This window comes from Pygocentrus nattereri, chromosome 11 (genome assembly GCF_015220715.1).
Source record: "Pygocentrus nattereri isolate fPygNat1 chromosome 11, fPygNat1.pri, whole genome shotgun sequence".
In the NCBI taxonomy this organism is placed as follows: domain Eukaryota; kingdom Metazoa; phylum Chordata; class Actinopteri; order Characiformes; family Serrasalmidae; genus Pygocentrus; species Pygocentrus nattereri.
The window spans coordinates 2,707,685-2,734,798 of NC_051221.1; the positions used below are offsets into that span (position 1 = coordinate 2,707,685).

The window sequence follows — 27,114 nt, forward strand, 5'->3', positions numbered from 1 at the left end:
TAAAGAGGAATTCTCTGTGTTAGAGCTGCAGTTGAGAGATAATCCTGTACCTAATAAACATCAGGCTGATCTGTGACCTCATGACCCTGCACTACTCCATAAACACTGGTGTTATTCAGGTCTCAGTGACCTCACACATTAAGTATGTAAGACCAGCACCGCTGACCTGCTTTACTCGGCTGAGGAGGCAGAAATTTGCCTCAGATGCTTCATTTGAGACAGACTTCCTCCATTTCTGAGTGTCCAGCTAGGAGAATTAGAGCGTAAGATAACAGTGACCTGCTGCTGTTATTAGCAGCTGAAGTAAAGCAGCAGTTTGAATTTCCACCATTAAATACATGATGATTGATCTTCTGATTGAACTTTTTATGGACAGCTACATTTTCTTCACCAGCTCTGGAGTCAATGTGTCCTTAATGTCCTAATCTTGCTGGTTATGGATCACTGCGTTCTGGACTTCTGGATCTCCAGCTTGGATTATTCCCACTCGGTCTGCTCATGATCTCCAACACCTGCTTTGTACTGGATCTAATATGAGCCTTGTGGATTTCTCTTTCTGTGGCTCTGAGTTCTCTGCTCAGCGTAGAGCGTCTGTGACTGTGCTTAACACCTACTGTGAGATTACCTGTGTTGCTCGTGCTTGTGGATTATTTTCGGGATTATTCTCTGGCATTTACTGGACTGTTACGGCTGCAACTTCCATTGTGGTCTTATCATGACGGCGAGGAGAACAAGCTACTCTTTTGGTGAACTTCTTACGCTCCGAAACACACAGTGCAAAACTCCTGCTCCTTTATTGATGCATCGTCACCTTGGTATTTTGCGACGTCCTAAATATTGTCATCGGGGTCTTGGTCGGACATTTAACTATTATCAGCACCCCAACAATATTCCCTCACTCTGGCCATCATACCGCCGTAAATCTTCCCAGGCAACGGTGGGCTCAGCTGATCACGTAAACAACCGGAACCTATGTTACGTATCTACAGCATCTCTACACGCCCTGAGCACTGATCATACTCTTAAATGTGCTCTGTTCAATGTTCGCTCCTTAAATAATAAGGCAACGTTTGTCGCTGATACTATCCTGGAACATGACATTGACCTGCTCTCTCTCACGGAAACCTGGCAGCGGCCTAATGAGTATTTCTCACTCAATCAGCCTCTGCCTGCACATTATCAGTATGCGGATAATCCTCGTCTAACTGGACGAGGTGGAGGACTTGCAGTGGTGTATAGATCTGGCCTTAAAGTTAAAACAGTTTTAATCCCAAATGTGACCTCGTTTGAGTGTTTGGCGCTGTTGGTCTCTACTGGTAAACCTGTGTTGGTTTTGCTCATCTATCATCCCCAAAAACTTCATCTGTTTTTATGGCTGAATTGTCTGAGCTAATTTCCACTCTTATTCCTGTTTATTCTGATCTGTTGCTGCTTGGTGATTTTAATATTCATGTCAGTTCTGGTAACTGTCTCTTTGCTAAAGAATTTCTTAATGTTTACAGAGATTTGGTAGATCTCAGCATGTTGATTTTCCTACTCATAACAAGGGCCACCCTTTGGACATTGTTTGCTCTCTGGTAAAAACCCCTTTTAATGTGAAAGGCATTGATCTGTGTGTATCTGACCATAAAGTGGTGTTCTTTGATTTTTCGCTATCATGTCAACAGCGAGGGCAGCGTCAATTACGCCAGTTTACATTCCGGAGCCTTAAAAATATCAGTCCTCCTGCTGTGGAGATGCTCAGTCAGAGTCCGGTACCTGCTGTTTAAATCCTGATCTGCTAGTGACCCATTATGACGAAACACTGTCACATATTTTAAATCACCTGGCACCTCTAAGAACACGCTTGGTTACCTTTTCTCAGCCTGCTCCCTGGTATACCGCTGAGCTACGCAAGCTGAAAGCTGTTGGTCGTCAGCTTGAACGTCTTGCTAACAGAACTGGCCTGACTGTGCGTGCCCTTGCTTACAGTGATCATGTTTTGTTTTATAAGGAAAAACTACAGGAAGCTAAAACACTATATTATTCTAATGTTATTCATGGTGCCCACGGTAACCCTAGAGCTCTCTTTTCAACGGTCAATAAGTTATTGAGCCCTGTGAAAAGTTTCCCCATGGTTCCCTCGGCTGAACTCTGCTCTCGGTTCATGAACGTTTTCAATCATAAAATACACACAATTTACTCTCAGTTTCAGCCAACGGCAGCTACCCCAGACATTCCACAACTATTTTCTCAGGTCAGCAGCAGTTATTTTTCCACGTTCAATACTGTAAACCAACAGTATGTTTCACAGATTATTAATTCCTCAAGGGCAACTACATGCCAATTAGACCCCTTGCCAACGCAGCAGGTGAAAGCCTGTTGGCCAATTATCTGTCCTTTTATTACCAGGGTTATCAATGCTTCACTTAGCTCAGGAATGGTCCCAGCTTCTCTGAAACTGGCAGCTATTGCTCCAGTTCTGAAGAAGCCTGGCTTAGATCCTGAGAATCTCGCAAATTATAGGCCCATCTCTAATCTTCCATTCCTTGCTAAACTGTTGGAGCGTGCAGTAACTGCTCAGTTAACAGAACATATTGTAACATGTGATCTGTTTGAGGTCTTTCAATCAGGATTTAGGAGGAATCACAGCACAGAAACTGCTCTTGTTAGGGTTGTGAATGATTTGCTGATGCCAGCTGACCAAGGACTGCTGAGTCTGCTTGTCCTGTTGGACCTTACTGCAGCATTTGATACAGTGTCATAGCCTTTTACTAACTCCTCTCAAAAATATATTTGGCATAACTGGCACTGCATTAGCAATGGTTCCAATCATATCTTTCTGGTAGTCAGCAGTTTGTTTCAATGGGAATTTTTCAATCTGACACATGCTCTTTGTCACATGGTGTCCCCCAGGGCTCTGTTCTTGGGCCCCTGCTTTTTATTTTGTACATCCTTCCTCTTGGTAACATCATTAGACATCATGGGCTGCAGTTTCACTGTTTTGCTGATAATGTCCAGATATGCATTTGTACAAAGCCTTCTCACAGCTTGCCACCTAGTGCCTTGCTGAATTGCTTAACTGACGTGAGGGCTTGGCTGGTGGAGAACTTCCTGAGCCTGAATAATAAAAAATCTGAAGCCATCATAATTACTTCTCCTGCAACAGTCAGGAGGCTTAGTGACACAAATGTCTGTATCCCTGGTTTTGTTGTCTCTACCTCTACACAAGTGAGAAATCTTGGAGTAATTTTTGATTCTACATTATCGTTTGAATCACACATTAACAACACATGTAGGACAGCCTTTTACCATCTTAAAAACATTTCTAGGATTCGCCCTTTTCTCTCTTTCACTGCTGCTGAGACCAGAGGCCATGCATTTATAACTTCTAGGCTTGACTACTGCAATGCTCTGCTGTCTGGCCTCCCTGCTCTGGCTGCAATATGTGCAGAACTCTGCTGCTAGGGTGCTGACCCATCCACGATCTAGGGAGCATATTACTCCAGTCCTTAGTCGTCTCCACTGGCTCCCAGTGAAGTACCGTATACAGTACAAATGACTTGTGTTGGTGTTTAAATCCCAGCATGACCTTGCCCCATCTTACCTAAGAAGTCTGCTTCAACCCTAGACTCCAGTGCGGACTCTTCGGTCCTCTAGCCTCCACTTGCTTGAGGTCCCACATTTTAAGCTTAGCACCACTGGTAATAGAGCATTCAGTGTCGCGGGTCCAAAGCTGTGGAATGGTCTTCCTGATGAACTGTGAGCTTATTCATCTGTTGATGTTTTTAAATCCCGACTCAAAACTCATCTTTTTAAATATGGTAGATTCTATGTGTTTGTGTTATGGTTTTGTATGTGTCTATGTATGTTTGTTCATGTTCTTCCTTTTTTATCTACCTTCTTTTTTTCTTTTATTATTTATTGTACAGTGTCCTTGGGTTTCTTGAAAGGCGCTTTTAAATAAAAATGTATTACTATTATTATTACTGAATAAAATAGCCTCTTTGTAAGTGAAATGATCTCATAATATTTCTAATTTTGAGAAGTTTGTATGAATATTATTCAATCTTTGAACTTATTTCTGGACATTTCTGACACTTCCTATGAATCCTGTATTCATAATGAACTGTGAATGTATTTATAATACATTATATGGCAGGTATAATACCTTATAATGACTGCCATAAATATTTATAATCACTCGTAAATACGTCTGTTCATGTCTCTTGTAAAAATAAAGCAGTTTGATTTGAAAAACTGCAATATTTCATCTTTTATGTGATGATTTATGTCATGATGTATTGGAAAAAATGCATCAAGAGACACAATGTTTTATTTTTCAAATAGTCATAAGAAACATCTTCACAGTGCTTAAAAGTTTCTATAATTACAGTATACATAATTTTATAAATGAATTAATTATATAACAAACAAAATATCACAGATAGATGAATAAATAAATAATGTACAACCATAATTTAAATTATAATTTTAAATAAAATGGAACATGTATAACAGCTCCCACACTGTCACATGTCCAGAAATGAAACACTGCAATGAGCCACCCAGTAAACCACAGGTCATCCTTAAACATCAGAACAATCAGTGTTTCACAGCAACATTAGACTTCATATGAACTACAGCTGGAGCTGATCATAAGGTCTAAACCCTAAATCAATCCTGAAGGACCAGGGACTTGGCTTGAGCTAGTAGGTCACCAGGACAGTCGACCTTTGATAGGCTGCACTGTGGCCGAGAGGCTCAGTAGGCGTGGCCATGCAGATGGTCATGTGAAGAGGCTCAGGGGCGGCGCGCAGCCTCTGAAAATGGGACTGAATGTTTAATGTTGATGTTACTCAGATTAAGTGATGTTGTATCTGTTGTCTGTGCGACTGTGTTAGTCTGAGGGGTCAGTTAGTGCGGTTGAGGGGCTACTGTAGAGTGGAGGCCTGTGGCTAATGGGGACCTCCCCTTTGTTTCAGGGTGGTCTTTTCATTAAAAGAGCTTCCTCAGCAGAATCATGGAGTCCTCTGATTCATCTTCTTCTTCGCCACGCTACAATATATCCCACCTGGACGTCTGATATGAGCACTTAGAAGCTTCAAGTGTCTGTTTTATAAGCTTTAAATGTTCATGTACAGATACAGCACCTCCTAGCCTGATGCTATCATAACACTGAGAATCCCATGAAGGCGCTAATATGATCGTTATTGCAGTGGTGTAAATCAGATAAATACAGGCTTATGAAGCAAAATGAAATATCTGTGCGTGAAACATTGTCAAGTAACGACACATTCACAATATAACTGTATCTGAATAAGAAACATTTCATATTCATGTGTGTATATGCAGTAGGTCTGAATTCATATATATATGTGTATATGCAGTAGGTCTGAACTCATATTCATGTGTGTATATGCAGTAGGTCTGAACTCATATTTATGTGTGTATATGCAGTAGGTCTGAATTCATATTCGTGTGTGTATATGCAGTAGGTCTGAATTCATATTCATGTGTGTATGCAGTAGGTCTGAACTCATATTTATGTGTGTATATGCAGTAGGTCTGAATTCATATTCGTGTGTGTATATGCAGTAGGTCTGAACTCATATTCATGTGTGTATATGCAGTAGGTCTGAATTCATATTCATGTGTGTATATGCAGTAGGTCTGAACTCATATTTATGTGTGTATATGCAGTAGGTCTGAATTCATATTCGTGTGTGTATATGCAGTAGGTCTGAATTCATATTCATGTGTGTATATGCAGTAGGTCTGAATTCATATTCATGTGTGTATATGCAGTAGGTCTGAATTCATATTCGTGTGTGTATATGCAGTAGGTCTGAATTCATATTCATGTGTGTATATGCAGTAGGTCTGAACTCATATTTATGTGTGTATATGCAGTAGGTCTGAATTCATATTCATGTGTGTATATGCAGTAGGTCTGAATTCATATTCATGTGTGTGTATATGCAGTAGGTCTGAATTCATATTTATGTGTGTATATGCAGTCGGTCTGAATTCATATTCATGTGTGTATATGCAGTAGGTCTGAATTCATATTCATGTGTGTATATGCAGTAGGTCTGAATTCATATTCATGTGTGTATATGCAGTAGGTCTGAACTCATATTTATGTGTGTATATGCAGTCGGTCTGAATTCATATTCATGTGTGTATATGCAGTAGGTCTGAATTCATATTCATGTGTGTATATGCAGTAGGTCTGAATTCATATTTATGTGTGTATATGCAGTAGGTCTGAACTCATATTCGTGTGTGTATATGCAGTAGGTCTGAACTCATATTCATGTGTGTATATGCAGTAGGTCTGAATTCATATTTATGTGTGTATATGCAGTAGGTCTGAATTCATATTCATGTGTGTGTTATGCAAAAGCAGAATTCAGACACGTGCAGATACTCAAAAAAGAAATTGAATCTCATGTGGAGGAAAATCCAGAATCAAAGTCTTAATGCAGTCCAAGAAGTCAAAACACACATCCAACCAGAAAGGCAACGTAGCAAAAGGGCAAAGACAGAGAACCGAGAATCGGACTAGAACAGCAAAGGTCAAAAACACACGAGAGGACAGTCCTAAACAATCGCTCAGTCGTTTACCAGGAAGCAATACTTCCCAACAGTCCTATTCAAACCCCGGGCTTACACACTGTCTAAACAGGACGTGGGACGGGTGTTGCGTGTTAGTATTCCGGGGATTGTGAGTGCTGATAGGAGTGTTTAGCAGAGTCATAGGTCACGTGAGTCCCTTGTGTATCCTGGGAAATGGAGTCCTCAAATGAGTCAGAGGGACGCGTGACGTGTGTATATGCAGTATTTTTGAAGTCGTCATATTCATGTGTTTATATGAAGGATTAAAAAAGCTTCAAAACATCTCCCAGGTCCACACTCCAGAGCCAGTAGTGGGAGTTTTACTGATCAGTGTGGGAGGGTGGAGCTCCAGGAGGCTGGGAGCAGCTGAGCTTAGTCTAAATTGATTGTAGCCAAATGAATTTCAGCATCAGGCTGATTTCAGCTTCGTCTGTCCTCGTGTGTAGCGTGAGGGGGGAAGCGATGCCCCAGCTACTGTCCCAGTGAGCTTAGATTGATCAGTTCTGACATCAGAATTTCTCAGAAATATTCAGCATCCTGCAGTTTGAGCAGCTCTCACAACAGATTTGTCAAAGTTGCACACAAACTACACACAATCACCACTTCTGCTACTACACAGGTGAACACAGGTAGTCCATCAAAACTGATATGGTAACAGTTCTGGTAATAAAATCCATAAATGCCAATTTTTCTCTGTTTGACTGAATATATGAAATTCTAAAGTCTCCATCCACACAGTGCAGTTAGTCCAGTGTGGAACTGTGCTAACAGAGCTGAGTCCCACCAGGCTGTCCACTGCAGGAGTAGTTCAATGTCTACGTGGTGTAGAGAGCGTGGAGCCATTTCAGATTCAGCCAGTGGGTTTGCTGAGTTCTTGGCTGCACTGCATGTTGTTTTGTAAGAAACAGCTTTAATGAAGATTGTTGATGTACAGAACTGTCCTTAGGTGACGCGTTTCACATGCAGCGTAAGCAGCCCGGTCACCGTACGTCAGTCAGAGCCAGCGTTGTTGTACAGCTTGAGCAGATAAATCATAGTCACTGTACATGATGGTCCACTCAAACAGCAGGGTGAGTCGACACCAATGAACAAGATGCCTGAAAGTGGACAGTGCATGTCTGTCTAACAGATCACCAACTGCTACTGTCCACTGTGTTCATCTGATCCAGTTAGACTCTTGGGAACAAGAGTCAGGTCATTAATGTCCAAACTCAGTCATAAATAAATAAATAAATAAATAAATAAATAACAGGAATCTGCTGTAGGTGACAAATGTTGAGTGTAGAGGATTAATCTGAAACACATCAGGTGAAAAGTCTGGACTGTGAGATTAGCACATCTAAGGGGTTTGTGATGTAATGTTAGTAGCAAGCTAATGGTGAAGCACCTGAAGGGTTAAAACCTCTTTAACTTAAACACAGATAAACCAGCCATTAGGGGTGTATTTTGTGTACTTCTGGTGCCGGTCCCAAGCCCGGATAAATGGTGAGGGTTGCATCAGGAAGGGCATCCGGCATAAAACTTGTGCCAAAACTATCATGCGGATCACAAATATGATTGCCATACCGGATCGGTCGAGGCCCGGGTTAACAACGACCGCCTGCGGTGCTGTTGACCAGCAGGGTGCCGGTGGAAATTGGACTACCGTAGGTCGAAGACCATCAAAGAGGAGAGGAGGAAGGCGGGTTAGACGGCAGCGAGAGAGAAGGAAAGGCAGGAGTGTGGAGGTTAGAGTAGGGACTCTGAACATAGGGACAATGACTGGTAAAGGCAGAGAGCTTGCAGACATGATGGAGAGAAGGAAGGTAGATATTCTGTGTGTCCAGGAGACCAGATGGAAAGGAAGCAAGGCCAGGAACATTGGAGGTGGATTCAAACTGTTCTATCATGGTGGATCCTGACTCTTGGGAAGTTCTGCACTGTAGGAACACAGAACAACAGTGTAAGTCGTGTAGTGTGAAAGGTGTTGAGAGAGAAAGAGCAGCTTCAAATCAGACTCCAGTGAAAGTGTTGATACTTCAGTCAAATCATGACATTAATGTAAAAATTCAGAAAAAAATGATGTGCTGTAGATGACAAATATTAACTGAATGTGATTAATCTGAATTAAATCACATTAAAAGAGGATCTTGTGATTAGCACCTCTACGGGGTTTGTACTGTAATGTTAGCAGCAAATTAAAGGTGGTCCAGATGAAAATTTCATAGCAGCTCTGACTTAAAAACAGATGTTCAAAGCTGATAACAGACGATCTGTTTACATGTTTACTGTGTTTCAGTTTTACAGTGACGTCTTCAGAAAAATCTAAACTTAATATCTGTCTCTGAACATCACTGGAGCAGCCAGAATGTCTTCATGTGGAAAAAAACAACTGAACTTGTATTAATCAAACAAATACTTTAAATTATCAAAAGTTCTGTTGAATAAAACCAGAGAAACTGCTTTTTACCACCTACTAAATCTTTAGGCTGAAGGGAGTAAAATTACAAAGCATTTCCAGTCTAATGAACAGAAGAAACTCCATCTAAAGTCCTGATTTCCACAGAGTGTGTTATTGTGTGTGTCCATCCTCCCCCTCAGCACCTGCAGTAGAGTCCAGCTGCAGCAGTGCAGTCTCTGTGCAGCTGGACCGAGGGGGGTTTTTGTACACCTACTAAACACTGTGTGAACACACCACCACTGTGATAACTCTGACAGTAATAATCTCCTGCATCTTCAGTCTGGACATTACTGATGGTCAGAGTGAAGTCAGATCCAGATCCACTGCCACTGAAACGATCTGGAATACCTCACTGTCTCCTGATAGTCCAGTAGTTCAGGAGTTTAGGAGTTTCTCCAGACTTCTGAAGATGCCAAGAGATGCAAGGAGGAGAACAGGCTGGTGCAGGGCTGGTTCTACAGCTGATGGTAACTGATTCTCCTGGAGAAACAGTTTTCACTGAAGGAGTCTGAGTCACAGTCACCTGACCAATGGAACCTAATAAATAAATAAATAAATAAATAAATACATGCCTATATAAATAAAATAATGGAAAAAGTTTATTTCAAAACAAACATAGACATTTAAGGTTCTTATACATTATTCATACTTTACATAATGAGTATTCCAAAAAGAAATCAGTACATTTACCTTGAGTCCAGAGGGTGAGCGTCCAGATGAAGATGGAGACCAAAGTCATGGTTGCTGTGGGTGAAGTTTGTGGGGCAGCAGCTCTCAGTCATGAAGTGTTAAACTCACAGGACTATAAACACTAGCAGAGCACTGAAGCATGGGCTGATCATGCAAAGTGGAGCCTCTATTAGCAGTGAATTATTCCCTTTAATGTCCAGCAGAGGGCGCTCTCTTATTGTGCAGTTCTAACTGTCTCTGACTTTCATTTGAGGGTCTCTGCAGCTACGACTGCCACCCAGTCTGTCTGGATCAGGGCTGGAGGACGTTTTGGTGAAGGAAATGATAAAAACAGTAAGAACCTTTTCATCTAATAGTTTTGGAAGAACTTTTATCTAGAACATTTTCTACCAATTTAAAACTGTATATTTAGTGTTTAGGGAAACCAGCCATTAGGGGTGTACTTTGTGTACTTCTGGTGCCGGTCCCAAGCCTGGATAAATGGTGAGGGTTGCATCAGGAAGGGCATCCGGCGTAAAACTTGTGCCAAAACTATCTTGCGGATCACAAATATGATTGCCATACCGGATCGGTCGAGGCCCGGGTTAACAACGACCGCCTCCGGTGCTGTTGACCAGCAGGGTGCTGGTGGAAATTGGACTACCGTAGGTCGAAGACCACCAAAGAGGAGAGGAGGAAGGCGGGTTAGACGGCAGCGAGAGAGAAGGAAAGGCAGGAGTGTGGAGGTTAGAGTAGGGACTCTGAACATAGGGACAATGACTGGTAAAGGCAGAGAGTTTGCAGACATGATGGAGAGAAGGAAGGTAGATATTCTGTGTGTCCAGGAGACCAGATGGAAAGGAAGCAAGGCCAGGAACATTGGAGGTGGATTCAAACTGTTCTATCATGGTGTAGAGAGGGAGCGAAATGGAGTAGGGATAATCCTAAAGGAACAGCTTGTGAAAAGTGTTCTGGATGTAAAGAGTGTCAGACAGGATCATGAGCCTAAAGTTGGAGGTTTATGGTGTAATTTTGAATGTGGTCACTTCATATGCACCACAGGCTGGTTGTCGGTTAGAGGAGAAAGAGGAATTTTGGAGTAAGATGGATGAAGTGGTAGATGGTGTCCCTAGAGTGGAGAGATTGGTGATTGGTGCAGACTTCAATGGATATGTTGGTGAAGGGAACAGAGGGGATGAAGAGGTGCTGGGTATGTATGGTGTGAAAGACAGAAATGTGGAAGGTCAGATGGTTGTAGATTTTGCAAAGAGAATGGAAATGGCTGTGGTGAACACGTATTTTCAGAAGAGGGAAGAACACAGGGTGACATACAAGAGTGGAGGGAGGTGCACACAGGTGGATTATATACTTAGCAGGAGATGCCACCTAAAGGAGATTGGAGATTGTAAAGTGGTGCCAGGGGAAAGTGTAGCAAGGCAGCATAGGGTGGTTGTCTGTAGAATGAGATTAGAAACAAAGAAGAGGAAGAGGGGGAAGACAGAGCCAAAGACTAGATGGTGGAAGCTGAAGGAGGAGGATGGTTGCAGGCAGTTCAGGGAAAATTTGCAACAGGCCCTTGGGGGCAGTGAGGAGCTACCTGAGGACTGGGAAACTACAGCTAAGGTGATGAGAAAAACTGGCAAGAATGTGTTGGGTGTTTCGTCTGGTCAGAGGAAAGAAGACAAGGAAAGTTGGTGGTGGAATGAGGAAGTCCAGGAGAGTATTCAGAAGAAGAAGGCAGCTAAGAAAAAGTGGGATAACCAGAGAGATGAAGGAAGTAGGCAGGAGTGCTGTGAGGTTAGTCGCATAGCAAAAAGAATGGTGGCGGTGGCAAAGGCTCAGGCCTATGATGAGCTGTATGAGAGGCTGGACAGTAAAGAAGGAGTAAAGGACTTGTATCGTTTGGCTAAACAGAGAGATAGAGCTGGAAAGGATGTACAGCAGGTTAGGCTGATAAAGGATAGAGAGGGAAATGCACTAGTGAGTGAACAGAGAGTGATGAGTAGATGGAAGGAGAACTTTGAAGAACTAATTAATGAGGAAAACGAGAGAGAGAGGAGGACAATGGGGGGAGAGATAGTGGATCAGGAAGTGCAGAGAATTGGTAAGGTGGAAGTGAGGGCAGCTTTAAAAAGGATGAAGAATGGAAAGGCAGTTGGTCCAGATGACATACCTGTGGAGGTATGGAGATGTTTAGGAGAGAAGGCAGTGGACTTTTTAACCAGGTTGTTTAACAAAACCCTGGAGAGTGAGAGGACGCCTGATGAGTGGAGAAGCAGTGCACTGGTCCCCATTTTTAAGAACAAGGCTGATGTGCAGAGCTGCAGTAACTACAGAGGTATAAAGTTGATGAGCCACACCATGAAGGTATGGGAAAGAGTTGTTGAAGCAAGGCTAAGGCGAGAGGTTCAGATCAGTGAGCAGCAGTTTGGTTTCATGCCCAGAAAGAGAACCACAGATGCAGTTTTTGCGTTGAGAGTGTTTGTAGAGAAGTACAGAGAAGGTCAGAAGGAGCTGCATTGTGTCTTTGTGGATCTAGAGAAGGCAGATGATAGGGTGCCAAGAGAGGAACTGTGGTACTGTATGAAGAAGTCAGGTGTAGCTGAAAAGTATGTTAGGGTGGTGCAGGACATGAGGATGAGTGAGACAGTGGTGAGGTGTGCAGTTGGAGTGACAAATGGTTTCAAGGTGAAGGTGGGGTTACATCAGGGATCAGCTTTGAGTCCCTTCTTGTTTGCAATGGTGATGGACAGGTTGACAGATGAGGTCAGGCAGGAGGCTCCATGGACCATGATGTTTGCAGATGACATTGTAATCTGTGGTGAGAGTAGAGAGCAGGTGGAAGAGAATCTGGAGAGGTGGAGGTTTGCACTGGAGAGGAGAGGAATGAAGGTCAGTAGAGACAAGACAGAATACATGTGTGTGAATGAGAGGGAGGCAGGTGGAAAGGTGAAGATGCAAGGAGTAGAGGTTGTAAAGGTGGATGACTTCAAATATCTTGGGTCAACCATCCAGAGCAATGGACAGTGTAGAAAAGAGGTGAAGAAGAGGGTGCAGGCAGGATGGAGTGGGTGGAGACGGGTGTCAGGGCTGATGTGTGACAGAAGGATAGCAGCAAGAGTGAAAGGGAAGGTTTACAAGACAGCAGTGCGTCCTGCTATGATGTTTGGTTTGGAGACTGTGGCTCTGTCTAAAAGACAGGAGGCTGAGCTGGAGGTGGCGGAGATGAAGATGCTGAGATTTTCGTTGGGAGTGACAAGGCTGGACAAGATTAGAAATGAGCAGATCAGAGGGACAATGAAGGTGGAGCAGTTTGGAGATAAAGCCAGAGAGGCCAGGTTGAGATGGTTTGGACATGTGTTGAGGAGGAATAGTGGATATATTGGGCAAAGAATGTTGGAGATGGAGCTGCCGGGTAGAAGGAGAAAAGGTAGCCCTCAGAGAAGGTTAATGGATGTAGTGAAGGTGGACATGGAGATGGTTGGTGTGAAAGTAGAGGAGGCAGTGGATAGGGCAAGATGGAGGCAGATGATCCGCTGTGGCGACCCCTAAAGGGAGCAGCCGAAAGAAGAAGAAGAAGAACTTAAACACAGATGTTCAAAGCTTTTAACAGACATTCTGTTCACATATTTTACTGTCTGTGTGTCAGTTTTACAGAGACTTCAGTAAAGATCTGCACTTAATGTCTGTCTCTAAACATTATCGGAGGAGCTCAGTGTCTTTATGTGGAAACAAACAACTGAACAGGTCAAATAAGTACTGTAAACTTTTTTAGTACTTTTTATGTTTAACAGACAAACTACTGTTTACAGTCTACTCGCCTCTGAATATGATCTCCTCCTAAAAAACTGATGAGTCTGAGTTTGTTGAAGGACTTCTTCAGGGACTCCCTCTTTCTCAAAACATCCATTTCATAATCTGTCCAGATCCTTATAATAAACTTTAGAATAAAGGAGACTGGAGCTGAACTCTACAGCTAGTTCCAGACCTGTGGACAAAGCATTTCCAGTCTAATGAACAGAAGAACAAACTCCATCTAAAGTCCTGATTTCCATGGAGTGTGTTATTGTGTGTGTCCATCCTCCTCCTCAGCACCTGCAGTAGAGTCCAGCTGCAGCAGTGCAGTCTCTATGCAGCTGGACTGAGGGGGGGTTTTGTACACCTACTAAACACTGTGGGATCACCCAGCTACCACTGATCCAGTGTTCACTCTGACAGTAATAATCTCCTGCATCTTCAGTCTGGACATTACTGATGGTCAGAGTGAAGTCAGATCCAGATCCACTGCCAATGAAACGAGCTGGAACACCTGACTGTCTGCTCTTAGCCCAGTAGATCAGGAGTTTAAGAGCTTCTCCAGGTTTCTGCTGATACCAGGCTAGATTGTCACTGTTATAACCTTCAGTGCCGGTTCTACAGCTGATGTTAACTGAGTCTCCTGGAGAAACAGTTTTCACTGCAGGAGTCTGAGTCAAAGTCACCTGACCACTGGATCCTGAAAATTAAAAAGTAAAATATACATGAATTTGAAATACAAAATTCATACAACAAGTAAAAAGAAAATAAAATTAAAAGGTTTTATAAAAGTATAAAATTACAGAAGTGTATTCTTTCAAAGGTAAATGAGTGAGTGACATTGAGTCCTGAGGGTGAGCGTCCAGATGAAGATGGAGACCAAAGTCATGGTTGCTGTGGGTGAAGTTTGTGGAGCAGCAGCTCTCAGTCATGAAGTGTTAAACTCACAGGACTATAAACACTAGCAGAGCACTGAAGCATGGGCTGATCATGCAAAGTGGAGCCTCTATTAGAAGTGAAATATTCCCTTTAATGTCCAGCAGAGGGCGCTCTCTTATTGTGCAGTTCTAACTGTCTCTGCCTTTCATTTGAGGGTCTCTGCAGCTACGCCTGCCACCCAGTCTGTCTGGATCAGGGCTGGAGGACTTTCTGGTGGAGAAAACAATGAAAACAGTGAGAAGCTTTTCAACTAAAACTTTTAGAAGAACTTTTATCTAGAACATTTTCTACCAATTTAAAACTGTATATTTAGTGTTTAGGAAGTTCAGTTTGTCTGTTGTGTAACTTCTAAAGGACCAAGTGAGTCCTCAGTTTAGATATTTCACTGCTTATAAAATAATCCTTGTTGGGAATAAAAGGCAGAACGTGTGCAGATCTACAGTGTGTAGTTTAGTCCATTATTAGATGATTGTAGAACCCATTAATATTGTATTATAGGTCAGAAATAGTGCGTGTAGAGGCTGAAGAGAGTGGCGTGTTTAGAGCAGGAGGTTTTTGTACAGCCAGTAAACCAGTTTGTATCACTGTGGTGGACTTTTGGTGGAGGAACCAAACTGTCAGTTGGAAGTAAGTCCACTTTTCCTCCTTATTCAAAAGGAATGTTTTATTAAAATGATTATGGATCAACAGTACAGACGTACTTGATGTTCTTCTAAATCAGTTCTGATCCAAATTTGAATGTATTTCATTAGAACTTGGCTGAAGTGTGGCGAGCATGGAGCTTTACGCTTTACCACGAGCTCCTGTTTCTGAACTGGATTTCTTTTCTTTAAAACACTAATATTTCCTAAAGGTTTCCTGTGAAGTGTTCAGTAATGACATTTCTTTAAAAAGATCAGATGTAGAGCTGGATTGTAGTGTCAGTGTTGGGCTCCATTACAGCAGTTCTGTCTCCATCTGGAAGCCACAATGTGGAGGTTATTATGAGCAGCGTTTTCTGCTCTAAAGCTTTGAAGCCATAGTACATGGAGACTGCAGCTCCATTTATTTAGGGATTATTTATTGTTTGGAGGAAATAAAATCATGTTCCATTTCAAATTTCCCATCACAGGATGTGCAGAATGTCCGAGCTTTACTGAGTGAAATTCAGTAATATTTTCTAATGAAAATGGAAATGAAGTGCAGCTATGAATGTGATTGGAAATATGAGTTTGTGTGTGAAACGGTTGAGTTTAAGGTTGTAATTAGAGTTTGGTTTTTAATGCATCACTGAACTCAGTTGTGCTCTGTTAGAAATAAGGGAAATGAAACTGTGTGTGTGTCCTAGGTGTGGCTGCGCCCACCCTCACGGTCCTGCCCCCCTCCAGCGTGGAGCTGCAGCAGGGGAAGGCCACACTCGTGTGTTTGGCCAACAAGGGCTTCCCCTCAGACTGGAGGCTGAGCTGGAAGGTGGACGGGAGCAGCTGGAGCTCGGGGGTTAGCCAGAGCCCCGGGCTTCTGCAGAAGGACGACGGCCTCTACAGCTGGAGCAGCACCCTGACCCTCCAGGAGGACCAGTGGCTAAAGAAGACAGTGACCTGTGAGGCCACCAAGGACTCCCAGACTCCTGTCAGCCAAACCCTGAGGAGAGAGCAATGCACTGGGCAGTGAGCGTCCACGCGTGTGTTGGAGCTGCTAGAGCTCCTCTTGATTTTCAGTGAGCTCAAACATGGCTCTGCTTAATGCTCTGATCTTCATCTCATCACTTCATCATCACAATAAAGAGTATTAGTTTTAATATCTACAGTCTTTCATTGTTTATTGTGTTATTCTCTTTCTTTATTTCTTTTATTGTTTCCAGCATCAATAAACATGTAAACATTTCTTTGATCTGTAATTTCCTGGAATCAAGTTTGTTTATTTCTCTTCTAAAAATAAAGCTTATAGATTTGATTAACTGCAATGTTTCCTTTTTTGTGTCATGATTTTTTGAGGTTTTATTGTAAAAATTTTAATGATGACACAATTATTTATTTTTCAAAAAGTCACAAGAAACATGATTATAATCCATAAAACTTTCCATTATTAGAAAATGAATAAACGAATACAACCTCAGAAAAATAACAAATATACAAATAAAACCATAAAGAAGTTGTTAAATGGATAACAGTTCAACTCTGTCCCAATAAAATCAAATCTTTATTCAGTTTTGTATAAATGTAATGTTTCTGATTCAGAGACTCTAAAGAACTCTTGACTCTATCAGCCACTTTCATTAACCTGAAAACACTGATGCATCACACTGTTGTCCACCCAACCAGGCACTATTTGTTTTTATGAAATTGTGTTTTTAATAGTAATTAAAGTTTCATTTTTATAGCGCCTTCCCCACAAGGTTGGTTTATATATAAAAATGATTGAAATTTAGAGAAAAGCAAATCACTGAGAAACAGGCAGGTTTTGATTTGTGTCTTAAAGACCGAGACAAATGTGAGATCATGGAGACTTTGAGGAAGTGAGTTTCAAAGTTCTGGACCTGTTACAATGAACCACTGTCTGAGGATGATCTGAACTGGGGTAAAGAAAGCAGTATCAGAAGACCTGAGTGTACGAGCTGGTGTGTAGAGATACTCATAAACACACTAATCAGCATTTCTGCATCACTGCTACTGAGCATGAGACGGACCCTGGAAATGTTATAGAGGAGACTGAAGGTGGTTTAATCAGTGAGCTGATATGATAATCAACAGAAAGTGATAAATTAAATGTGTCACCTAGATCAGAAACAGGTTCTGAGGGTTTTACATGAACTCCGTCAATGTTAAAGCTCATATCAGAGTGAGTGCAAGTAAATATTTTGGGGGTAATTAGGAAATCAGTCTCATCAGAGTGAAGCATAAGGAAATTACAGCTCTTCCAACTTGTAATATCCCAACAGACAGTTAGAGAGGGAGGGGGCAAGAGATTAGAGGAGTTGAAGCTGATTTATATCTGTTTCTCTTTCACATAACAAAGAAAACTGAGTCCATGCTGATGAATTATATGGCCCTGTGAAAGTCTGTAAATTATAAAGAGGAGAGGGCCAAGGACAGAACCCTGGGGAACCCCTTGAGCAACATAAGACACATTTTCCAGTAGTTTATCAGCGAAAGGGAGATTCGAGTTTGGTCTCAAATTATTTAAACCAGTTGAATCTACACCAGATTTCTTCATGACCAGCACAACTGCAGCAGGTTTTAGTTGGAACAGGACAATTCCAGACATTCAAGATTACTCAGGTGAGAAATGGGAGTAGAGATAACTGGAAGACTTTTGTTGGTATGGCACTGGAAGGATTTAACTGGTATGTTGTGGTCTCTCAGATAAACTCCTAAAAAGGTTATATGTAGAAGCAATTTTATTATGAAGAAACAGGAGAAGTTCCTCAGATAGCTCAACAGAGCCAGAAACATTAGATGCAGGGGGTGAATGGGTTTGTTAACTGTGGTAAAGAGTCACAGAGGCCTGAAATGAACACTGCTGATTGTAGAAGACATGTGGTGTGAACAGGAAACACTGATGTGAGATCTGCCAACTTGTTCACTGTATGCGATGAGCTGAACATTAAGGCCAGGTTTCTTCTAAAGCTACTAAAGGTGGAAGCCTACTGCTCTCATGTCCTGGAGCTCTGGAGTGGAACAAGGACAGGAGTGAGAAGAGCGTACAAGCCAGGTCTTCAAGAGGCATGAGTTTCAGAAGCTTTAAAGAGAGAGTAACTGTAATTTGAGAGCATCTGGACAGCATTCATTAATAGAGTAAAGAGGAAAGGAAGATTGCTTGGAGCTCCACTCATATGTTCTAGAGTGAACTGTGCTAAAGGTAAAGAACCAGCACTGATTCAGATCATGATGACCAGCTGGTCTGAGGTCAGTGAGATTATCCTGGATGAAGACATTCACAGGTTTTAATGAGAGGTTTGAACTGTTTCTATGACACTTCATCTGATGGTAGTTAGATTAGGAGTTCTAGTTGTTCCACTGTGGAAAGAGGAACCAGTAAATGTTCTCCAGTGCTAGAACGCCTTAGTGCTGCTGCATAGTTTCCAGTTCTTTTGAGTTCAGTCTGAGTTCTTTACTGTGATGAATGGTGATGGTCAGTGTTGTTAGAGAGGGAGTTCAGCTGGAGATTCAGTGCAGTGCTGTGTGTTGATCTTGAGGGAGTTTGGCTGAATGAAGCTGAACATCTGGTGAAAGTGCTGCTCTATTCTGGGAGAAAGAGGACGACTCAGGCCTGTTCATGCAGATCTGAGTTCCACCCCACTGCTCTCTCTCTCTCTCTCTCTCTCTCTCTCTCTCTCTCTCTCTCTCTCTCTCTGTCTGACTGTTTACTGCTTAAAACTGCTTGTTTGTGTTCAGCTGGGTGGGCTGTGGGGGGGCTGGTTTCACTTCTTCCTTTAGTGCTGCTTCGTACTCGTAGTGTCTCGTCCCTCATTAAACTCATCAGGTAATTCTAAAGCCCTTCATGGGTTTAGTCCAGTGAGCTGGACTAAGACTACAAAAGTATGAGGACTGTAGAGCTTTCAGGGCTGGAACTGAGAACCAGTGTGAGGAACCTTTGAGAATAAACTACTGAACTGTCAGGCAGGTAAAGGACTGTGAGAGGAGAGATCCACTGATGCTGCTCCAAAGCCTTTATTTCTCCAAGCTGAGAACTTTCCACCACAGCACAGCAGCTCACGGCTCAGAGCTCCACTCATTCATTAGCTTGTGTGGTCTGAAATAAACTAGAGTGGAATAAACAGCACAGCAGTTTAAGGAGTCTAGAGAATTAACTTCTCCCCTTCAAGCAGTAATGAAGTCCACACTACTGTTTAAGACTCATCACAGGCTTTAACTACAAGTCCACCATCTCCAACGTCTCTGTTTAACTTAGACAACAGCACCTCCTTGTGGGGGAAGCGGGTCTCTTTTCACTGACGGGACTACAGTCACTAGAAAGGCTGCCGCTCTGCTTTCACAGTGAACAGACCTGGTACATAAACAGGGCAGCATCACCAAATAAAGAGGAATTCTCTGTGTTAGAGCTGCAGTTGAGAGATAATCCTGTACCTAATAAACATCAGGCTGATCTGTGACCTCATGACCCTGCACTACTCCATAAACACTGGTGTTATTCAGGTCTCAGTGACCTCACACATTAAGTATGTAAGACCTGTTTTATACCTTCAGGACACTTTATTAATTAAGGCCCAGTCCCATTTCTTATTTCTACCCCTACCCCTTGTTTTTGAGGGTAACCCTCCCTCTTGAGACGGCGTTAGAAGGGCTAGTGGTTGAAATCTTCCCCCCTATGAAATGGGACGACCCTTCAAGCACCAGAGACGTCATCAGTCGTCTCCAGTGACTTCTATGTAAACAGGTGCGACGAGGTTTTCCGGCCATTTCCAAAACGTTGCCTCCAGCTGTGGTGGTCTCACCTGTGTGGGCTCTAGGCATCTATCCGCGATTGTCAGATGGTCGCATGCAGTGAAGCAGCTTTAAAACAAACGCCTCACTCACAAAGTGGTTTTGCAGCACTGCTTTATTTTAGAAAGCGCTGGTCATTCTTTGCTCGGAGCCGGACGAGCGGTCTGGTGTCAGGAAGCACTTACAGCAGATGTCCGGTCTGCCATAAATGCACCAAAGAGTGCAGGGTTGATGCTCCCAATTACTTACAGATTGAAATAAATCAATCAAACAGGCCGTTATCAGTTTTTCCTTTGGTGGATTCTTTCTTTGTTGTGTTGTGTTTATGGTTTGCTCTTTGCTTTATTTATTTTTTAAGATCAGTGAAAGTTAAATAACTGATCATCAAGCTGAGAAGAATCATTTGTAAAATGTGAGACATTATTCTTCTGTGAACTTAGTTAGATGATTGATGAACATAATATTTTAAGGTAGTCCTGTTTATTTTATAAGTGAATGAATAAAAAACTCCTACAGTAAAGTTACTGGGTAGTTTATTATAGTTCGTCTGCTATTGTGCAGAAGTAGATGTTCAATGTTGCTGTGAAAAGTCAGAAGACTTCTTCAGGGTTAAGAACTGTTTGATTTGAGAAGGTTGATTTAAAAGGACTTGGAATAAAGATGTCAAATCAAATTTTGTGTGTTTTCTGTGATAATGTGGACATTCATGAAAACATTTGACATTCTGTGTAACTTGGATACCGCAAAGGTCTCTATCCACTGGAATTCCTTGGAGAAATATAATGAAACACAGTTATTCCAGAGTAACTATGTAAAAGTTCCACTTTATAATAAGTGGACAGTTCCTGTGTAGTTGTTATGTAGGTCCTGTGTAATGGAGTGGTGATATAAACATTGCTTTGGAGGAGGTACAACACATTTAATTAATGTCTTTAAAGTTAGATTTTAGGATAAGGGGACGTCTCCTGCACCGTCACATTGCAGAATGGTTTAAAGCTGAAACTGGTTACAGTGTCACGGCGCTAGCAGCATAGATATTATCTAAACGTTAGGAAAGCTGGTCCAGTGTAATAATGTGTTACTGCAAGTTATTCCATACTTTCTTTTACTGCTGGACATGACCAGAACTAAACTGCTGTTCCAGTCTAATTACAAATGTAATTACACTTGTTATTACCCTCGTGTAATTACATAAGGGAGAATAGACTGTTACGACTATCAAGATACACGTGTGTAATTACATGGGGCAAACTGAAGGTGATACACGTGTGTAATTACACAACTTGTGCTTCTGTAATCAATTCGTAACGGTGATTAAATCATATGTAGTTACATTGTTTTTACATGTTATTTATATGTAACTACACAGTTATTATGGACACATAATATAAAGTGGGACCAGTCATTCTTTGTGGAAATCCAAGTACATGAACTAAAATAAATATCAATATAAAATAAACTCCCCTGAGCTTTTTTCAAACCATAATATCTTTACCTCTCCTTGGAGACCTTATCGTGGTGGAGGGGTTTGCGTGCTTGAATGATCTTAGGAGCTATGTTGTCTGGAGCAAAAGCTCCTGGTAGGGTCTCCCATGGCAAACTGGTCCTAGGTGACAGGTCAGACAAAGTGTGATCCATAATAACCCCTATGAAGACACAAAAACGGGACTTGTGTACCCTGCCCGGAACAGGGTTACCGGGGCCCCACCCTGGAGCCAGGCCTGGGGGAGGGGCTCGCCAGCGAGCGTCTGGTGGCCGGGCATTTACTCATGGTGCCCGGCCTGGCCCAGCCCGAAGGAGTTACATGAGTCCCCCCTCCCATCGACCCACCTCCAATGGGAGGGGCAGTAGTAGGGGTTCGGTGCGTTGTGGTTCGGGCAGTGTCCGAAGGCGTGGGCCTTGGCATTCTGATCCTCGGTTGCTGAAACTGGCTTTTGGAACTTGGAACGTTACCTCACTGGCGGGGAAGGAGCCTGAGTTGGTGCGCGAGGTTGAGAGATACCGGCTAGATATAGTCGGGCTCACCTCAACACACAGCTTGGGCTCTGGGTCCAATCTCCTTGAGAGGGGCTGGACTTTATTCTTTTCTGGAGTTGCCCATGGTGAGAGGCGGCGGGCAGGTGTGGGCTTTCTCATAGCCCCTCGACTCGGTGCCTGTATGTTGGGGTTTTCTCCGGTGGACGAGAGGGTAGCTTCCCTACTCCTTCGGGTTGGGGAACGGGTCCTGACTGTTGTCTGTGCTTATGCACCGAACAGCAGTTCAGAGTACCCAGCCTTCTTAGAGTCCTTGGGAAGGGTGCTTGAAAGTGCTCCTCCTGGAGACTCTATTGTCCTACTGGGGGACTTCAACGCTCACATGGGCAATGACAGTGAGACCTGGAGGGGTGTGATTGGGAGGAATGGCCTCTCTGATCTGAACCCGAGTGGTGTTCAGTTTTTGGACTTCTGCGCAAACCACAGTTTGTCCATCACGAACACCATGTGTGAACACAAGGATGTCCATAAGTGCACATGGCACCAGGACACCCTAGGCTGCAGTTCAATGATTGACTTTGTAGTCGTGTCATCGGACTTGCGGCCATGTGTTTTGGACACTCGGGTAAAGAGAGGAGCTGAGCTGTCAACTGATCACCACCTGATGGTGAGTTGGACCAGGTGGTGGGGGAAGATGCCAGTCAGACCAGGCAAGCCCAAACGTATAGTGAGGGTTTGCTGGGAACGTCTAGCAGAAGAACCTGTCAGATTGATCTTCAACTCACACCTCCGTCAGAACTTTGACCAGATATCGGGGGAGGTGGGGGACATTGACTCAGAATGGGCCATGTTCCGTTCCTCCATTGCTGAAGCGGCTGACTGTAGCTGTGGCCGTAAGGTAGTTGGTGCCTGTTGGGGCGGTAATCTTCGAACCCGATGGTGGACACCCCAGGTGAGAGATGCCGTCAAGCTGAAGAAGGAGTCCTACCGGGCATGGTTGGCCTGTGGGACACCAGAGGCAGCTGGCAGGTATCGACAGGCCAAGCGATCTGCGGCTTCAGTTGTCGCCAATGCAAAAACCCGTGTATGGGAGGAGTTTGGTGAGGCCTTGGAAAGTGACTTTAAGTCGGCTCCGAAAAGATTCTGGCAAACCGTCAGGCGACTCAGAAGGGGAAAGCAGTGTGCCACTAGCACTGTATATAGTGGAGATGGTGTGCTGCTGACTTCGACTGAAGACGTCATTGGGCGGTGGAAGGAATACTTTGAGGACCTTCTCAATCCCACCGACACGTTCTCCAGTGAGGAGGCTGAGTCTGGGGACATGGGAATAGGCTTGTCCATTACTGAGGCCGAAGTCGCTAAGGCAGTTAAGAAGCTCCTTGGTGGCAAGGCTCCAGGGGTGGATGAGATCCGCCCTGAGTTCCTCAAGGCTCTGGATGTTGTGGGGCTGTGTTGGCTGACACGCCTTTTCAACATTGCGTGGACATCGGGGGCGGTGCCACTGGATTGGCAGACTGGGGTGGTGGTGCCTCTTTTTAAAAAAGGGGACCGGAGGGTGTGTTCCAACTACAGGGGAATCACACTCCTCAGCCTCCCTGGTAAGGTCTATGCAGGGGTACTGGAGAAGAGAGTCCGGCTCATAGTCGAACCTCGGATTCAGGAGGAGCAGTGCGGGTTCCGTCCTGGTCGTGGAACACTGGACCAACTCTTCACCCTCTCCAGGATTCTGGAGGGTTCATGGGAGTTTGCCCAACCAGTCCACATGTGCTTTGTGGATCTGGAGAAGGCATTCGACTGTGTTCCCCGGGGTATTCTGTGGGAGGTGCTTCGGGAGTACAGGGTACATGGCTCTTTGCTACGAGCCATTCAGGCCCTGTACAAACAAAGCTGGAGTTTGGTTCGCATAGCCGGCAGTAAGTCAGACTCGTTCCCAGTGAGAGTTGGACTCCGTCAGGGCTGCCCATTGTCAACGATTCTATTCATAATTTTTATGGATAGAATTTCTAGGCGCAGTCAGGGGATGGAGGGTGTCCGGTTTGGTGACCTCAGGGTCACATCGCTGCTGTTTGCAGATGATGTGGTCCTATTGGGGACATCAGGCCGCGAACTTCAGCTTTCGCTGGATCGGTTTGCAGCCGAGTGTGAAGTGGCTGGGATGAGAATCAGTACCTCTAAATCCGAGACCATGGTTCTCAGGCGGAAAAGGGTGGAGAGCCCTCTCTGGGTCGGGGATAGGCTCTTGCCTCAAGTGGATTAGTTCAAGTATCTCGGGGTCTTGTTGACGAGTGATGGTACAAGGGAGCGGGAGATTGACAGGCGGATTGGTGCTGGGTCAGCAGTGATGCGGGCTCTTTACCGGTCTGTTGTGGTAAAGAAAGAGCTGAGCCATAAGGCAAGGCTCTCGATTTACCGGTTGATCTACGTTCCCACCCTCACCTATGGTCATGAGCTTTGGGTAATGACCGAAAGAATAAGATCGCGAATACAAGCGGCCGAAATGAGTTTCCTCCGCAGGGTGTCTGGACTCTCCCTTAGATATAGGGTGAGAAGTTCAGTCATCCGGGAGGGACTCGGAGTAGAGCCGCTGCTTCTTCACGTTGAGAGGAGCAAGCTGAGGTGGTTCGGGCGCTGGTGGAAGTGGCTGGGGAAAGGGAGGTCTGGGCTTCATTGCTTAGGATGCTGCCCCCGAGACCCGAACCCCGGAGAAGCGGAAGATAATGGATGGATGGATGGATGGATGAATATCTTTACTTTTAGATACGCACAAAAGTCAGTATATGAATCTACATTTCACTGTTTCTTTTATTCTGTGGTTAACTTCATCATTCAATTCAATTCAATTCAATTCATTCAATTCAGTTCAATTCAGTTCAACTTTATTGTCATTATACAATACAGGGTAGTACAGTATAATGAAACACTATGGGGCGACTTTTCCAGTGCAGTAATAAGAGATGCATAGTAAACAGGGCAGAGACTAAAGACAGTAAAAGACAGACAGAATGTGCGGTCAGTAGGTTCAGGTGTCGAACGTACACAAGATGTGCGTAGGCGAGTGTTATAGGTGTCCTGGACGTATAGACAGTTATTGCATAGTCAGATATTCAAGTGTATCAGGTATATAGACAGAAATGTGCTGGTGAACTGCAGTCCAGTAAATGCAGAAGTACTAGTGGTGTAAACAGTGGTCAGTATATAAAGTCTACAGTGCAGGTACAGAGGAGCAGCATAACGTTCAGGTAACATCTTAAATAAACAGTTACAGTATAAATATTTACATATACTAGAAATAAGGCTTAGCCAGAGATGAAGTGCACAGCATACAGTCCTCTGAGCTGGTGGAGCTCAGTGTGTAGAGGGCTGGGTGGTCAGGCTGGTCAGTAACAGCGCTGCCAGTCACAACATTTATGCTGTTTTTAGATTGGGAACATCTTTGACTTCAGAGTCAGACTCCATAGTGGATTACTTCAACAGCACACCAGCTGCTGCTGACCACTGTGTCCATCAGGTCCAGTTAGACTCTTGGGAAGTTCTGCACTGTAGGAACACAGAACAACAGTGTAAGTCGTGTAGTGTGAAAGGTGTTGAGAGAGAAAGAGGAGCTTCAAATCAGACTCCAGAGAAAGTGTTGATACTTCAGAGAAATCATGACTGAAGTAGCAGTAAAACTATAAATTAAATAGGAGTAAATAAAAAGATCAGATCCAAAATATATCAGAACTCTGAGTTTCTCTATAGAACTCAGTCCTCAACTGTGACTTTTAGAGCTAGATCTTCAGTTCAGGTCATTAATGTAGAAAATCAATCATAATTAAATAAATAAATCAATAACAGGAACAGTGATCTGCTGTACACGTTAAATGTTGAGTGGACAGGATTCATTTGAATCAGTTCATGTGGACGTCTAGTTTAGCACATCTAAGCGGTTTGTAATGTAATGTTAGCTCCAAGCTAACGGTGGTGCACATGTAGAGTTTTATAGCAGCTCTGACTTAAACTCAGATGTTCAAAGCTTATAACAGACATTCTGTTTCCATAGTTTAGTGTTTCAGTTTTACAGAGAATTCAGTAAAGATCTGAACTTCATGTCTGTCTCTGAACATTACTGGAGGAGTCTGAATGTCTTCATGCTGTAAAATTTGAGTGAACTGGTTTTACTGAAATAAACACTCTAAATGTGTTATTTCAACTGAATGAGGCCAGAAACGATGATTGTTACCACATGAAGTAATTATTTGAGGTTAAACAGATGAATTACTGTTTACACTCTACTCACCTCTGAATATGATCTCCTACTAAAGTTGATGAGTCTGAGTTTGTTGAAGGACTTCTTCAGGGACTCCCTCTTTCTCAGGACTGAGAGAAACATCCATTTCATAATCTGTCCAGATCCTTATAATAAACTTTAGAATAAATGAGACTGGAGCTGAACTCTACAGCTAGTTCCAGACCTGTGGAGATCAGGAAATAAACCCCTAAAACCACAAAGCATTTCCAGTCTAATGAACAGAAGAAAAAACTCCATCTAAAGTCCTGATTTCCACAGAGTGTGTTATTGTGTGTGTCCATCCTCCCCTTCAGCACCTGCAGTAGAGTCCAGCTGCAGCAGTGCAGTCTCTGTGCAGCTGGACTGAGGGGGGTTTTTGTACGCCTACTAAACTCTGTGGGATCACCCAGCTACCACTGATCCTGTGTACACTCTGACAGTAATAATCTCCTGCATCTTCAGTCTGGACATTACTGATGGTCAGAGTGAAGTCAGATCCAGAACCACTGCCACTGAAACGAGCTGGAACACCTGACTGTCTACTGGTAGCCCTGTAGATCAGGATTTTAGGAGCTTCTCCAGGTTTCTGCAGATACCAGGATAGATAGTTATTGTTATATACTCCAGTGCTGGTTCTACAGCTGATGGTAACTGAGTCTCCTGGAGAAACAGTTTTCACTGCAGGAGTCTGAGTCATGGTCACCTGACCACTGGATCCTGAGAAAAGAAAAGAAAAGAAAAAAGCAATATTGTATAAAACGTAAAATACAAAAAAATGTACATCAAACAGGACAGAAATTAATTTACACAAAGATGAATGAGTGAGTGACCTTGAGTCCAGAGGGTGAGCGTCCAGATGAAGATGGAGACCAAAGTCATGGTTGCTGTGGGTGAAGTTTGTGGGGCAGCAGCTCTCAGTCATGAAGTGTTAAACTCACAGGACTATAAACACTAGCAGAGCACTGAAGCATGGGCTGATCATGCAAAGTGGAGCCTCTATGGAAATG

At 43.4% G+C, this 27,114-nt stretch overlaps 1 protein-coding gene and 1 gene segment (V, D, J or C); one reads left to right on the forward strand and one right to left on the reverse strand.

Moving 5' to 3' along the window:
• The first annotated feature begins 2,419 nt into the window (after positions 1–2,419).
• Positions 2,420–16,385, forward strand: LOC119264334 (immunoglobulin lambda-like polypeptide 5). The gene is made up of 4 exons (XM_037542795.1): positions 2,420–2,546; positions 14,598–14,677; positions 14,962–15,070; positions 15,771–16,385. The coding sequence occupies exons 1-4, from the start codon at positions 2,420–2,422 to the stop codon at positions 16,091–16,093; spliced, it is 639 nt and encodes a 212-aa protein (XP_037398692.1). The 3' UTR covers positions 16,094–16,385.
• A 10,021-nt stretch (positions 16,386–26,406) lies between these two features.
• LOC119264365 lies at positions 26,407–26,994 on the reverse strand. The segment is given in 2 exon segments: positions 26,407–26,824; positions 26,938–26,994. Coding segments are annotated over 2 exon segments (456 nt in total).
• Positions 26,995–27,114: the final 120 nt, after the last annotated feature.